Source organism: Pagrus pagrus (genome assembly GCF_965226575.1).
Source record: "Pagrus pagrus genome assembly, chromosome: 8".
NCBI lineage: Eukaryota > Metazoa > Chordata > Actinopteri > Spariformes > Sparidae > Pagrus > Pagrus pagrus.
Window position 1 is genome coordinate 23085819 of NC_140192.1, and position 14310 is coordinate 23100128.

The following is a 14310-nucleotide window of genomic DNA, read 5'->3' on the forward strand; positions in this document are numbered from 1 at the left end:
CTGCTTGACGTACAGCTTCATGAAACCTGTATTATGGTAAGTGGTGCTGCCTGCGTGTTGCTACCCACCCATGTGCACCATGCATATGCGTATACCATGCTTTGGCTAAGTGAGCAGTTGAGACTGTAATATATTGTACTGTATAAGCAACTAAAAGATGACTTCAGTTGATGTAGAAGCAGTTCACCCCTGACCAGTGCTGAAACTTTCCAGGATTGTTGCTAATTCATACAATCCATCACAGCCCGAGTATGAAATGCACTCTACATTAAAATGATGGCTCCTGAATTACACATCCAAATGTCTACATCTGTCTTTGTAGTTAAAAATGCTGCATGTGGAAGGCACGTTGTCAAAACCAGTGCAGTTGTTCAGTTGAGTTTTCCCCTTTTGTTCATTGTGACAAACTTTTAAGCAGATTTCCTTGAATATTTTCCCTGATATTTGCAAATTGCACATGGTTGAGTGTGATTAATTCTAATCAAGTTCAATTTATTCTGGTGGAGCATCTGGAAGAGGCCTAAGTGTTGCCTGCGTTCTGTCTGTGAGCTGTCTGACAAGATGGCTAGCCTGTCGATCACCTCAGCCCCAGTTCCAGGTGTAGGGAAGGTACTTGTGTCAGATGCACACAGGCCTACTTGCACTCTGGCCCTCACACCTGGCTGTTCACCAAACTCTGATTGTCAGTTCATCCATTTTCACCAAGACAACAAGTCCCGCTGTCTGCTTCCACTATTCGTGTCTAATCAACAGTGTTGCTCTCCCAGTATCTCCACAGCTCATCTTGTTAAGGGCGAAGAATAGTGGATAAAAATGTACTCTCTATAAGCATGTAATGTACACCAATTATGTTAATTTGCAGTGTTGCAGATGGCCCAGTGTTGATTGCAGCTTTAGGATCAGGAGAGGCAGTCTGAAATTTGAATGTGGGAGTCATGTGACACTCATTACTGCACAACCTCAACCAAATATCCCTTTGTCACTCGTCATCCATCTGTGCTGACTGTCTTTGACAGATAAGACTATGCAGAACTCTAGGAAGCGAACGAGTTGCACAACAAGCAACAGAGAAACACTATCCTTAGTTTTAATTGGCATTTCCATAGTTAAGCTGAATTTGGGTGTGTTTTCAAGACAATGAGTAATATGAGCAATAAGTCATTTAAAATGGCAGTGATTGGGAGATTGAGGGGAAAAAACCAAGATAACATCCTAAAAATAGATTATACTGTCTTTTACAAAGTAATGGCGCAATAAATACAGTCTGAATAATGACAGTAAATAAAATAATTTAGATTTTTGTCATTTCCCTTTGACGGTCTCCCTCATCAGGATATTGATAGTTACCCACTCATAACATGCTGGCTCCAGGGGCAGGAGAATCCGCTCCAAATGCCAGTCCTCTGTGGGAACTGTGACATTAGAAGTGTGCCAAGGTGTACCGTGTGTTAGGAAAGCATGTGCACTCAGCTGTAAATTCGTCATCTTCATCAGCCGCGATGCTCTTTGTTCCGGCTATCGAGGCGAGTCAGTTTGTCCCCCTGTATTCTGTTAGACCACGCTAAAGTGAACCCATGCTGATGTCCAAATGAAAAGAGTCCTTTTATAAAGCCACGGCCATTGAACTCCAGAGACAGAATATAGCCTTAAGTCCTGCAACCTTTGTGGCAGGGGGTTCCTGCCAGGCATCATTCCTGTTTAGTGAATAAGTGGGGTAATTATGGTGCGGTTGGGGCCGTGCAGCAAATGTCACCAGCAGATAAACAGTAGGAGCAACCCTTCCGTAAAGGCCTGATTTATCCACCCTGGACCCCCTGTAGCCTGCAGAGGAATTAGGAGCACTTGGGTGTACAAAACAAACTAGCTTCTCCTGATTTGACTGGAGCTCAAGGATGCATATAATTGGCGAAACAGCAGTTAGAAGATAAGGCTCCAGGTTAAACCATATTTGTCACACACCAAATCTCTGATGCTGGTCTAAAAGGCAGCTGCTGGTTTTGATCTTTGGATGTTGGGCTAGGATAGTGTGTGAATAATATCCACTGACGTTGTAGAGATTTGAATATTTCATGCCGGATTAAAGTAGTTTTAATAGCTGCAACACATGATGTAATTCTATTCCTAAACTACTTATGGGAACTACAGGTGCAAAATAATCCCTCACACTTATGGTTTTATGTATTGCTATTAGGAGAAGTGAATCTTAAACTTCTCTCCATTCCAAGTCCCCTCCTCTTATTATCCCTGATTGGTGGATGAACCCACATCCATTGCACTCCATTAAAGGGTGCCCACTCACGCGTGACTGCAGTGCGGCCTTTATAACATCATGAGCCTGGGGAAATGGGAGAGCCAGCGAGCGTCATTCCATTACCTGCTGAAATGGATGCCCCTGTATCTCCTCCTTGATTAGCTTTGTCTCGAATAACAATGATAGCTTTAAGTGTGTCTAATTGAGGCCGGGCTCGCCCTCCCTCTCTGTGTGAAAGTGCTTACTCATTTTGTCTGTCCTTTTAATAATTACATTATCATTTTACGCCCCTGCCGGTTCCTTGGGAAGTGGGCTGGCGCTTGTGTTGAAGTGAAAGCTCATTATTGGAGCTGAATTATGTGCAGTTTATTGATCCCCATGGTGGATTATGGTGCTCTAAGTTAGTCTAGACAGAATAGTTAGCCAGATGACAGAGAGGAAACATAGAGCCCCCAGGGGAAAGATCCCTGGGCTCAGTTAGCAATTAATGCCTGCCAGGTAATGGAATTTAAGTTTACACTAAATCCACCAATGCCTTGACATTTGAAGTGCCTTATAAAAAAACATTAGCCTAATGAGACGGTCGAGAGCAGGAAAGGCATTCTTTTACACACCGTTCCTCTCCCTCACACTCTTTCTTTCATTTTCTCATCTCATCCCACACAGTTCCCCTTCTATCGCTACTCCGCGATACTCCAATTGCACCAAAAACATTGAAAAATAGTGTATGGTAATGCTTTTTGAATGTATTTGTTCCTCTCTTGATCTGTCTGGAGCAAGTTTGATTGATAGGCTTTAGTTGGGTCCATTTCCCAGACAGGCTTTGTTAATCTCCATCTTAGGCTGGTTGAGGGTGTTTGAGTGGGGGAAAGGCCAAAGTGCTGAGTAAGAAGCCAAGCAGGGAATTCATCTCTATAAAGCCGAGGGTCCGTTTTAAGGCTATCCATCATTATCTTGATCAACATGCCACATTACCAACAGCATTGCCTCCCTGCCATCTGAGGCCGGCAGTGGTTTGTCCTTAGGTGGCAAGAAAGTCTACACCAATGAAATGTCAAACACCAGAGTCGGTCATTCTAAACGTGAAGTGATCTTACTGTATTAAAATTAAACAATTCAAAACCATAGACAACTGTTGAAGATGTAAACTTGAAGCAGCAGTTCATTGAGCACATTCATTGAACATACTGATATTTTTGGTAAACAATGAACTGAACATCCATTTGCTGGTGACTCCTGCAGGAGTTACCTGCGCTCATGTACTGTTCGTGGAACCTGGTTGTAAATGGAAGATGTTTCATACATAGCAGCGTTATTATGGATCCAACTGCTTTTCTTAAAGACCCATCCTACTCTTCCTCTGATTAGCCGACAAGTTACAAAATGGATAAATAATCACAGAAGACATTCAGAGTTGGATTTATCATTGTGGATTTATTTTAGTCTCCAAAACAACGATGATGATATTGTTTACCAAATGCTCCATTTTAACATGTCCATACTGACATAGGTCTATAGAAATCTGTACTTGAGAATGTTTTTTAAAAATATGTGTCTGTGCAGTTTGCGCGTGAAGGCCGAAACAGATAACATTTTTGTTTGCAAAATATCTGTATACATGTGGACAAGGCCCTACTTAAGAAATATAACTTATTTTGCCATAAAAAAACGTCTTTTCGTAGAACAAAAAAAGCCAAAAAATCTCTCGTTGTCTAAAAAATGTTGTCTTAAAACAGCCATACAACAACATTTATATTTTTATTTTTGTTTTATTTAGTTATTTTTTAAAGAAAAATTAAACGATATCATGAACCTGACCAAACATTCAGACTCAGCTTGACAAATTTCAATACTTGCCACAACAGGCACATTTTGGTTTGTGTCAGAAAAGCACCTCATCTGAGACCTCGTCTTGGTGTCTGTAGGGTGTTGGTCAGTTACTTTTATACATGGTGGATTTACTGTACCTCTCAATAAAATCCATGTCCTTCCCCTTTAGCTGACAAAAATATGGAGCTCACATGTGTTGGTGTTTCGGACACACGTTGATACGTACACACTTTATTGGGTACAGACTGCCAGTTTCTAAACTCTACTTTAAAGGATAGCCTTAATGAAAAATACTGGATAGTCAGGCAATGTGCTGCACCTGTTAAAGCAGCCTTGTACATCCTGGGAGCGAGACAGGGAGCCAACAACTTTACCCCATAATGAGGCCAATATCTAGCTCAAAGGCTTTCTTTGCCTTTTGTGTGGTTTACCGTGTCCTTGGCTCATAAGCCTTGATAATGTTAGTAAATACATACAGGGGCATGGATAAACTGGGCTGTAATCCACACTACCTCTAGATGGAAGAGGAAGGGAGCGATATGGTGGAAAGGGAGAGGGGAGAGGAGAGAAAAGCGGCTGATTAGACTGGTTTTACTGCTCCTCTGCCGACCTAGAAAAACACAGCAGCCCTGACCTTGCATAGCAGTGCCCTTATATATCTAATGATCTCTGAGTACCTTAATGATACAATGTGTTCTCTCTCCCACTCTTTCCCTCCATTTTGCCTATCCTTCTTTCATGCCTTTCTCCCCCTGTTCCCTCTCTTTTAGAACACGCACGATAGTCCGCACACACACACACACACACACACACACACACACACACACACACACACACACACACACACACACACACACACACACAAGCACACAAAGTACACAGCCTTGAAAACCCCAGTCAGCAGTTTGAGCTTGGAGTCTAGCAAATGAGCTGTCCTATTGAAATAGAAAGGAGAGTGCTCTGTGCTGCAGAAAATGCTGCTATGGCAAGCCTCACAGAGGAGGGACGGAGGGAAAATTACTTGTTCGGACAAAGAAACATGAGAATGTCCTTTCACTACAAATGTACCAATTTACATTCAGACAGAGCAGATAACATCCATTTCCTCCATACTTTATTTCTTTCTTAAACTACAGCCATATCTCATCTCATTATCATTCATAAAACACCACTAAGTGCTCTAAGTATTGTAAGAGGGAACAAACCTCCAATTCAAAAAAATGTATTTTTCCTCATTGATTCAGCGTTCTTTCCTGTGCTCCGAGGTGCTCCATTGGTTTGAACACTCTCCCAGTGAGGTGGGACTCCTGCGGTGTCATAGTAGGGGTAGTGTTATACAGCTCAGCTCCACTGCATTAAAGAAGACTAACCAACCACAGTATCCTCTTATAATCTTGAACCGGGCTGCTGAATACTGTGAGATAGTCTCCTGTTCCAACAAGAATGATTTTTAGAAATGATTGCTGATTTATGGGCAACTTTTGCAAAAAACATATATCTGAAGTCTTCATTACACGTATGAGTTCCCCGGCTATTTTGTCAATGTGTTGAAAACAGCTTCCAGAGGCTTAAGTCATTCATTCTTGCGTCTAATTCCCACTCTTTGACCACTTAAAGCACAAACCTCCATTTGGTCCTGGTATTCCCCCTTCTCGCTCTATCCGCCCATAGTAATTAAGATTCCATTCTGCTCTGAATAGGAATGTTAAGATGGAGGGTTATCACAGGGCTTCTGTAGGCTCACCCAATGAAACACCTATAGTGACCTCTCTGATTTACCCAATAGGGCCTCCCCCCCACCTATCCCTCTCCCCCTCATGGCCGTCGTGTTGTGTGGTCTCCTCTCTTCAGTTCTCTCATTACTCCCTGCATGAAGGCCTGGGAGGTGGGCGGCAGGGGAGGAGTGGGGTGGCTACAGAGGAGGGCTTCTGTCCCTGGATGAGTGAGTGTGGATAAGAAGTTGTTTGAATTCATAATTGTGCTCTTGTGAAGGGGGAGATTTGTAAAGCAAGGCTGGGTTCATTGTGTGGCAGTGCGAGTCCGGCGGAGGGTGCGAGCAGCTCAAAGCTAATGTAATCTACGCTATTAGAGAGGGTTAATTAGCTGCTGAACTGGAGCCTGAAGAGCAGGCAGAGAAGGAGAGACACAGGGAGCGAGACAGAGAGAGAGAGAAGGAGGGCGGGCAGTAGGGATAGAGAGGTCTTCAGGGAGTCATTAGAGACTGCTTGTTGTAATACAGCCACACAGTCAATAAGGCTACTCCTCTGAGGAGCAGAATAAAGGCGAATATAGACGTAGAGGGAACACCGTGAAAAATATCTGGATGTCAGAAACTCTGCCACTGGACACATGTTGGAAACCACAAGTTATCGATTAATCAGAAACTCAAACATTTTTTTATTTTTACAACCAATTCTAAATTACCTAGACATTTATCAGGAAAGTCATTATTAGTTTCTGTAAATATAAAAAAAATACATGCCTTGTCACACAGACTAAAAAAACAACAGCCTTGAATAGCTTTGTAGCATTATAGAAAATATCCTGGCACTCAGGTGCTTCTTGGATGGTCCCATTGCCCGAGATGGGAAGTCGTACTTTCGACTTCGGTGTGTTTATGAGTTGTAAGGTTATTATGTGGTAATATGAATGCAACAAAGAATGCGTGTTGTATTTTATTGTTCAGTGTTTAACAACATGTTGATAGCCATTGAAGTTTGAAGCTTTATATTACAAACTGATTTTGTCACAGACTTTTTCCTGCACCAGTGAATTCGCTAAAACCACTAAAACGTTGCTTTACTTGTTTTCAAGGTTAATGCTAATAAATGACTTTTCTAACTAATCAAGGTCACTCAACGTTGACAACAGTTACAACCAAATACAATATTAAAAATGTATATGCAATTGTGAATTAATACAAACTTATCTCACCATCAACTAAATGTCTATGTTTATCCTCCATGTTTTGGTGTATATGATGTCGATGTCAAAGTCTGTGATTTTCAGAGATTTTTTTTCAGACTTCAGAAGGATGTACGTTATGATGTTGACATGTTAGATTATTACTTCAGTTAGACACTGGACATAATAGCATCTATAATGCAAAGGATGTGATGATTTTTCCAGTGGCCTGAAATGGAAACCAGTTCTCAGATAATTTTGTTTGAATGTGCTCTGGTTTCAGTGATGATCCTTCAACTTTATGTCACTGTGGTTCCAAAACCTTTTTCCAGTTCAGGGCTCTCATATACTACCTCTACTACCTCTAACCTTTAAATGCCATTCTAGACTTTATTGAAACACATTTAGTGAGAGCAATTCCAAGACACAAGAAGTATTGATTTGTTGAAAATGATATGAAGCTATGGAACGCCTAAATCATCACAACAATCCTTTAAATGAAAGGAGTTAACACCAACATGCCTTCGTTAGGGCCTGCATAACCTTTTTTTTTTTTTTTTAATCCTTTATTGTGTTATGCAGGTACAGTTCTGAGCTTGAAGTAGCTCCAGTGAAGCGCTGCTGAAAACTAGCAGTCTATTTGTATTTATCACCGTGTCCTCTAGTAGTCCATCCTGTCCTCGGTCTCTTGTCGCCCTGAGCAAAACTTCACTTAAGATGGGTAGTTAGTGCCTGTTCCCTTGGCATTTTAATGCAGATTAATTACTTTCCCTGGCCAAAGCGATCCATTTTTGTTTGTTTGTGGATGTTTTTAGCTTTTTCTTGACCTTGGGGTGAAGAAAGAGAGAAAGAAAAAGAGAGAGGAAGAAAAAACAGCCCTCCACAGTAGACTTATACCCTCAATTTAATAGCCGAGTGAGGTGTTTCTCCAGCATCATCAGATCAATGGAGAGTAAATAGCCCACACTTCTTGTTTCACAGTGCAGTATTGATCTTTTCCTCAGCCTCGGCTTCCCTTTCCCCGGCATCTCGTGTCTTTCAACCCCTGGGACTGTGCTGATTGCCATAGATTGGACAAGCTAACAAGCGCATGATGAGGAACCAGGCTTTCTTTTCTTCTCATAGGCTGTTTCATTTTTTTCTTTGTGGCACTGGCATGAACACACACACAGACAGACAGACATACACACAGGGACTTAAAAACATCAGATCTACACAGCTCAGCACCATAAAGGAGAATGCTGTTTCTTTCTTGTTCCCTCTGTTGTTCACGTTGTTCTGTCTTCATCTACACAGAGGATCTATTGTAGCTGTGGCTGTCTTTGGGATATTTGCCAGGCTGATGGAGTATACCAACTTAACTACAGAGCAACTCAGAGATGCAGTGTGTTTCTTCACCTCACTGGGAACTTTATGTTTTTTCCAGCTGGCACCACGTTTGTTCCAGAACCTTCCATCATCCCTGAAAATATCTCAAGTGGCCTGCGGAGAGCGACACACTCTGTTTGCACTGGAGGACGGCCGTGTGGCGGCATGCGGGTAAGTTCAGTGTCAACGCAGGAGACAGTTTGCCGAAGTCCAGACCTGAGGGGAATAGGAGGAGAGATGAGGAGGCAAACCCCTCCCCACATGCCACTACCCCCCTGATATTAATGCATAAGCAAATTAGGGTCAGGGAAAAAATCGAAAGGTTGTGTGCATGTGTGTGGGGCACATTGATGAGAAATCATTTGGGTATTTAAACTTTGCCTTTTCAGTATGTGTGTTTGGGGGTGGATTTGTTTGTGTGTGCGCACAGGCTTGTGTTTGCGTGTCTCTTCATTTCTGCTCAGCATGCAAAGTTGTAATAAATCTTGTTGAGTGTTGGTAAGAGAGCTTCATGTGCTGCCGGGTGGCTCAGGATCAATATGAAGTATGTTTATTGAACCCAATAGTTGTGTTTGTGTAGAAGGGGAATAAACCAGCTGGAATAAGTGATCAGCTGTGCTTTTAAGGCTCATTACCAGCCTGTTGGGCATATAGATCTGCTTTTAAACAGCCCTGTGGATTGGACAAGTTTATGCCTGAACACAGCCAATATGATATACTTGTATATTTCTGCATCGTATTTGATCATCTACTTAGTATTTCCAGAATTCACTTTTTTCCCCACTACAAACTTTAAATGACTTTTCACTTGCAGCGGGTTCTTTTTTTAAAATATAGCTGCATAAGTGTGGCTGTGTTATTAAAAAAGCTTTATTTAATTTGTTTATTTTTATGTAGTTATTTTTTCATAGATTTGTTTTCTTTACGGTTTGTTTTAAAGGCAAATGATGGGGCTAATATATTTGAATTATACTGTATATATGAAGTATGAGTGATATTTTGTTCTACTTTCATTTCTAAATACTTCCGGTTGCAATTTCTCTAAATCTGATCATTTTAAAATCTAGTCTGATTAGGTGTTAAGAAAATCAGTAGATCATTTTCTATGATTAATTCTTAATAGGAAACCATATTACAACCATCATAATTGAGATGGATATTTTTATGTGCATGCGGCCAGGAATTATTCTTTAAAATGAAGTCAGACTAAAATAAGTAATATCTGACAAGCATTTGAACACAGATTTGAGACTACTAAATGAATTAATGTCAAATGGAACAAGCAAACAGGAAAATGCAGTCAAATCCATAGCAACACTATAGTGTTGATTCACAGTATTCCTTGAAAGATGAACTCATGGTGTGCTTACTCTTGTCTTGTGCTGAGATGAACTGAAATATATTCAAATGTGGACTGAAAGAGGAGTTAGGAGGAGTGGAAATCTACTTGTCAGACTCACAAACAGGTGTGTGCTAAAAACAAGTTAATAGGCTCATAAAAATGTTGACAAACAGTCCAAGCACGAGACAGTGATGCATTCAGCTCAGTCAGGAGTGAAAAACAAGGATTGAAAATAACTTCAATTATGATATTTAGGTTTGGTCTGACCGCTTTAGTTTCTGTTCACTTCCAAATTCAAAATAACATTTCTCACTAAATGAATCAATAAACACAACACACCCTTACCCCCTGCTGACCCACCCACCCATCCACCCACCCACAAAGGCTTGCATGCATGCATGCATCCATATCTCCCCCATTCCTCTCTCTCTTCTTGGCTCCCCGTGTTTGCATGTGATATTTTAGGCGACTCTGGGAGGGATGACAGTTCTAACTAGGCCTATTAGGTAACCCTCAGGGTGCCCTCAGCACTGATTTGAGCACCATTAATTTTCTATTATGGAGTGCTAAAGATGTGCCCCTGCACAGTCATTCACCTGGCTTATTGAGTGTCGCACACACCAATTGTGGACTTTTCCAGGGCAGTGTTGCTGAAGGTTTAGTGCGACCCCTCTGGGGAGCTAATTTATTATTTGCAGATATTGATCTGGCAGGGTAGGCCAGCCAAGCCGTGGCCGATGTTGACTCTGCTCTGGCCTGTGGCGACTTTAACCCTTTCCAGACAGAAGTAGACACACGCTACATTAGATGGATGGTCAGTGGCTGTTGGGGACCTGCTATTAGTAGTTGTTTCAATTCTTTGCCTGTTCAATGGTTCGTTTATTGAAATGAGGTTATGATGGAAGTAATTTGCAATAGGAAGAGGATAGATTTTATCTTTCTGGATATGGATCTTGTTTTTACTTTGCAAAAAGACAAATAAGTAGACAGTCTTGCACACACATCCACACATGCACAGACACACACACACACACACACACACACACACACACACACACACACATCCACACATCCACACACACAGTCTGGCCTGTCCAAGGGAAATAAAATCACAGTTAAGAGGAAGGAAAACAAATTTAGAAGGTCAGACAAAACATTTATCAAGCTGTGTGTGTCTGGTGGGTAAATAGCAGAGGGACAGTAAAGGGCATGACTCTGAAACCACCAGATAACCACAGCAGATCATCACACACAGTCTCAAGATTCACTGCCGAAAACAGATATTTCTCAGAGGGTTGCCTTTGGAGCATTTGCTAATATTCTTTCTCCTGTGTTGCTGTTTTATTTTGAACATAAAACTGAGTTATAACAGTATACACCCATGTGACCAAAATGAAAGATATCATGGAGAACAAAAGAAAAGAGAGAAACACTTTATAAACATCTGTTATAAAATGTAGCCATGGACACAGCAGAGATAATGCATATCCTCAACATTAAAGGGGCATTCCAGAGACTGCACTTTATTTTGCATTTACTGCATTTCTGTGCATTTTGCGTTGGGTTTGTAGTTGCACCACAGACTTAATACCACTTTGTCTTAATTTAGGCACATTAAGAGTAAGACAGAGGGAAAATAAGACTGTTGTACATGCTGAATAAAAAAAAAGTATTTGTCATGCTGTAAAAGAAGAAAATCACCTTAAACTGAGACAAACAACCTACTTCAGATGTCTAATTGCACCTCTCCAAATTTCCATATAGCCATTTGCCATATAGCTATTGAAGTCTTACAGTGTAAGCATTAGGTAATTTATCTAGACACACTGTCTAAACATCTGCAGTATACACAAACAGTAAATTACTTATTTTTAAAAAAATATATAATTTCAAGCAGAAAAAACTAATCCTGCTCAATCCCATGCTAAGATGTAATAGAAAAGAAGTTGAACAGAAACCAACTTCACGGAGCAATGTAGAAGAAGGAAACTGAATACAACTTTAAAATAAATTGTCCAGATGTGGTATTTGTATAAAGTAGAAAGATGTCTACGCTATTGATGTCGATATTGTGCACAGTCGCTTGCACACACAGTCATACAGTATGAACCTACTGTAGTAGCAGTCAAACGCACGCACACACACGCATACACACACACACACACACACACACACACACACACACACACACACACACACACACACACACACACACACACACACACACACACACACACACTTATGCCCAGGGACCAATAAGTTGCTTCCCACAGGCCTCCTCAAGGCCCTGCTACAACCTCAGACTCAGCTTGGCCTGTCCCAACCCTAATTGGTATTTAATGCTCTCACTGAACCTCAGAGGTCAAACAGCTGTGTGTGTGTGTGTGTGTGTGTGTGTGTGTGTGTGTGTGTGTGTGTTTATATAAGGGTGCTGAGCCAACTGTGTCACAGGAGGTATTACCAAGAAAGGGCAAAGAGGGAAGCTACAGATTGCACAACTATGGGGGTGTCCTGTGACAACTGCTGGGTAGCTTGAGTAGAGGGTGAATGATGATAGATGTCCAGAGAGGAATTATGGAGGATAATAGACCACCATTTTCCTTTATACTGGTTGTTATGATACCATTTTACCTGATCTTTATGGCCTGGAACATAAAATAAAGGTCAGGAAATTTCCCAGGGATGAAAGTGCCTTCAACCAATCCAAATTTGTCCATACTCCGTCTGTAAAGACGATTTCATGGTTGACAAGCTTGTCTCTTGTTGAATTTGGCGTAACCTCAGAAGTTGGCCCATATTCATCTTCCATATTGATGTAAGTCACTGAAACAAAGGTGGAGGTCGACAAGAAGACATCGCTGATGAGGAAACATGGTGGAGTGGATTTTCCACTGTTTTGCTGCGTAGTCTCTGCTAATGCTGTTATGAAAGAGTGGGCAGTCTGCCCATGGAGCCTTGATGGGGAGGAAGACAGAGGGAGGAAGCCACCTCATGCTCCTTTTGTCTCGTTCCATGCCACTTCCAGTACTCAATTGTCTGCCTTCTGCCAGAGACCACAGTCTGTGGAGACTGTCCTCACAGCTGTCTACACTCAGGGAGAGGAAAGGAAAAGGAAGGAAAAGAAGATTGCAAATAAAGATGGAGGGGCCTGAGATACATGAAATGGGGACAAATAAGATATTAGCCATTTGTGATATCTCTGGAATATCATTCAGTGTTTCATCTACCAAATCAGCCTGCTATGAATAACACAGCTAAGGGTGGGGTTGCCTTTTTATGCTGTCTTTAAATATGTTATTATTGGACTTGATCAGTTCTCAGCTGTTAGTTAAGTCCAGCATCTGGACAAGTCCAAACTGATTGAATATGAAGACTCTCGCCTTGATTGAACATAAAGAAAGTGTGAAATTCAACATCCAGCTTTGTTTACCAAAAATGGTACATGCTCTTGGTTTATCATGAATAATGAATTTTTTCATTGGATTTACATCCATTACAGAGCTTTGGAACCTGTGCCATTACAAATTGCTCTATATGTAAAAGGAGTAAATGTGGTTCTAAAGCAACACAGTTGTCAATAAGCATCAAGCAGCCGCCACTGACGTGCCTGCTGTCTCATCAGTAATCAGGCCAATCTGTTTTAGCAGAAAATGGCCATACACGGCACAGCATTGATGGAAATGTCTCATTTCAACTTCATGGTGCCTTGAGAAGGCAGAGCAAATCAGCAAATGTTCATGAATTTGACAGCAGAAGCGTGGAAATTCTATGACAACTAGTTGGATTCGGTGCGCTGAGTGCCAGCACTTTGCATTAAGTTACACTAAGCACTAATTGGATGCTACCTGGCTCTACATCACTAGCAGCTCTGAACAGGATCAGGATCTGGCTCCGACTAACAGCAAGCTCTCTGGTGCTGCTGGCTGATTACCCTTAGCAAAGGGAAAAACCGAAACGATGATGAGAAAAAAAATCCCTTCTCTTCTCTCGCGCAAGCCCTTGGCCCTGTTGGCACTCTGCTAGCTTTTTGATTCTTCCTGATGTCCCTGAAATTGATTTTCAGCCATGATTGCATCGCCTCTCTGAGGATAATCAAAGATTTTGAATAATTGCTGCAGTATGACTTTACAATGGGGAATAACAAGAATAGTGGCTACTTCCCTTTGCTGTCATTTACTGTATAGAATAATTTTAGCTGAGCACTACAGTATGACTTCACAACATACCTTTCAAATGGTTCCCAGTTGTACGCATGACACCATTTGTTTCATTGGACATGCCTAATGAAATCCAGCCTAGATTTTATAAAGATAAAACATACCATCATGTCACAGCTTTGCAAATCTGCCTGACTTTGTTTTGTAATTAAACTCTAATTCAGATAGTTTATATGTAATCGCTCACTGTTTTTCTTTTGGCTTTGAAATAATGAAAGAAAGCCAAACCCTTTTTGATAAATAAATGACTTTTCCTATCCTAGCTGATTCATACACCGCTGAATCAGCCATGGAAAGAAAAACTTAATGTCCTCTGAATCCCTGCTATACAAGCTTGACAACACATCAGCTCTCAGTAACATTTTCCCTGCTTAATCTTGCCATCATTGATTTAAAAA

The 14310-nt window shown here is 41.3% G+C and overlaps 1 protein-coding gene across 1 annotated transcript in view; it reads left to right on the top strand.

Annotated features, from left to right (window-relative positions):
* Nucleotides 1-14310, top strand: part of LOC311261909 (serine/threonine-protein kinase Nek9-like) — a gene marked incomplete at its 3' end in the record, with an annotated part of 297004 nt that overhangs the window by 66398 nt on the left and 216296 nt on the right. The window contains exon 6 of the mRNA XM_084360923.1: nucleotides 8412-8524. Coding sequence (XP_084217049.1) covers nucleotides 8412-8524 — 113 coding nt within the window. The remainder of the gene's footprint in view (nucleotides 1-8411; nucleotides 8525-14310) is intronic.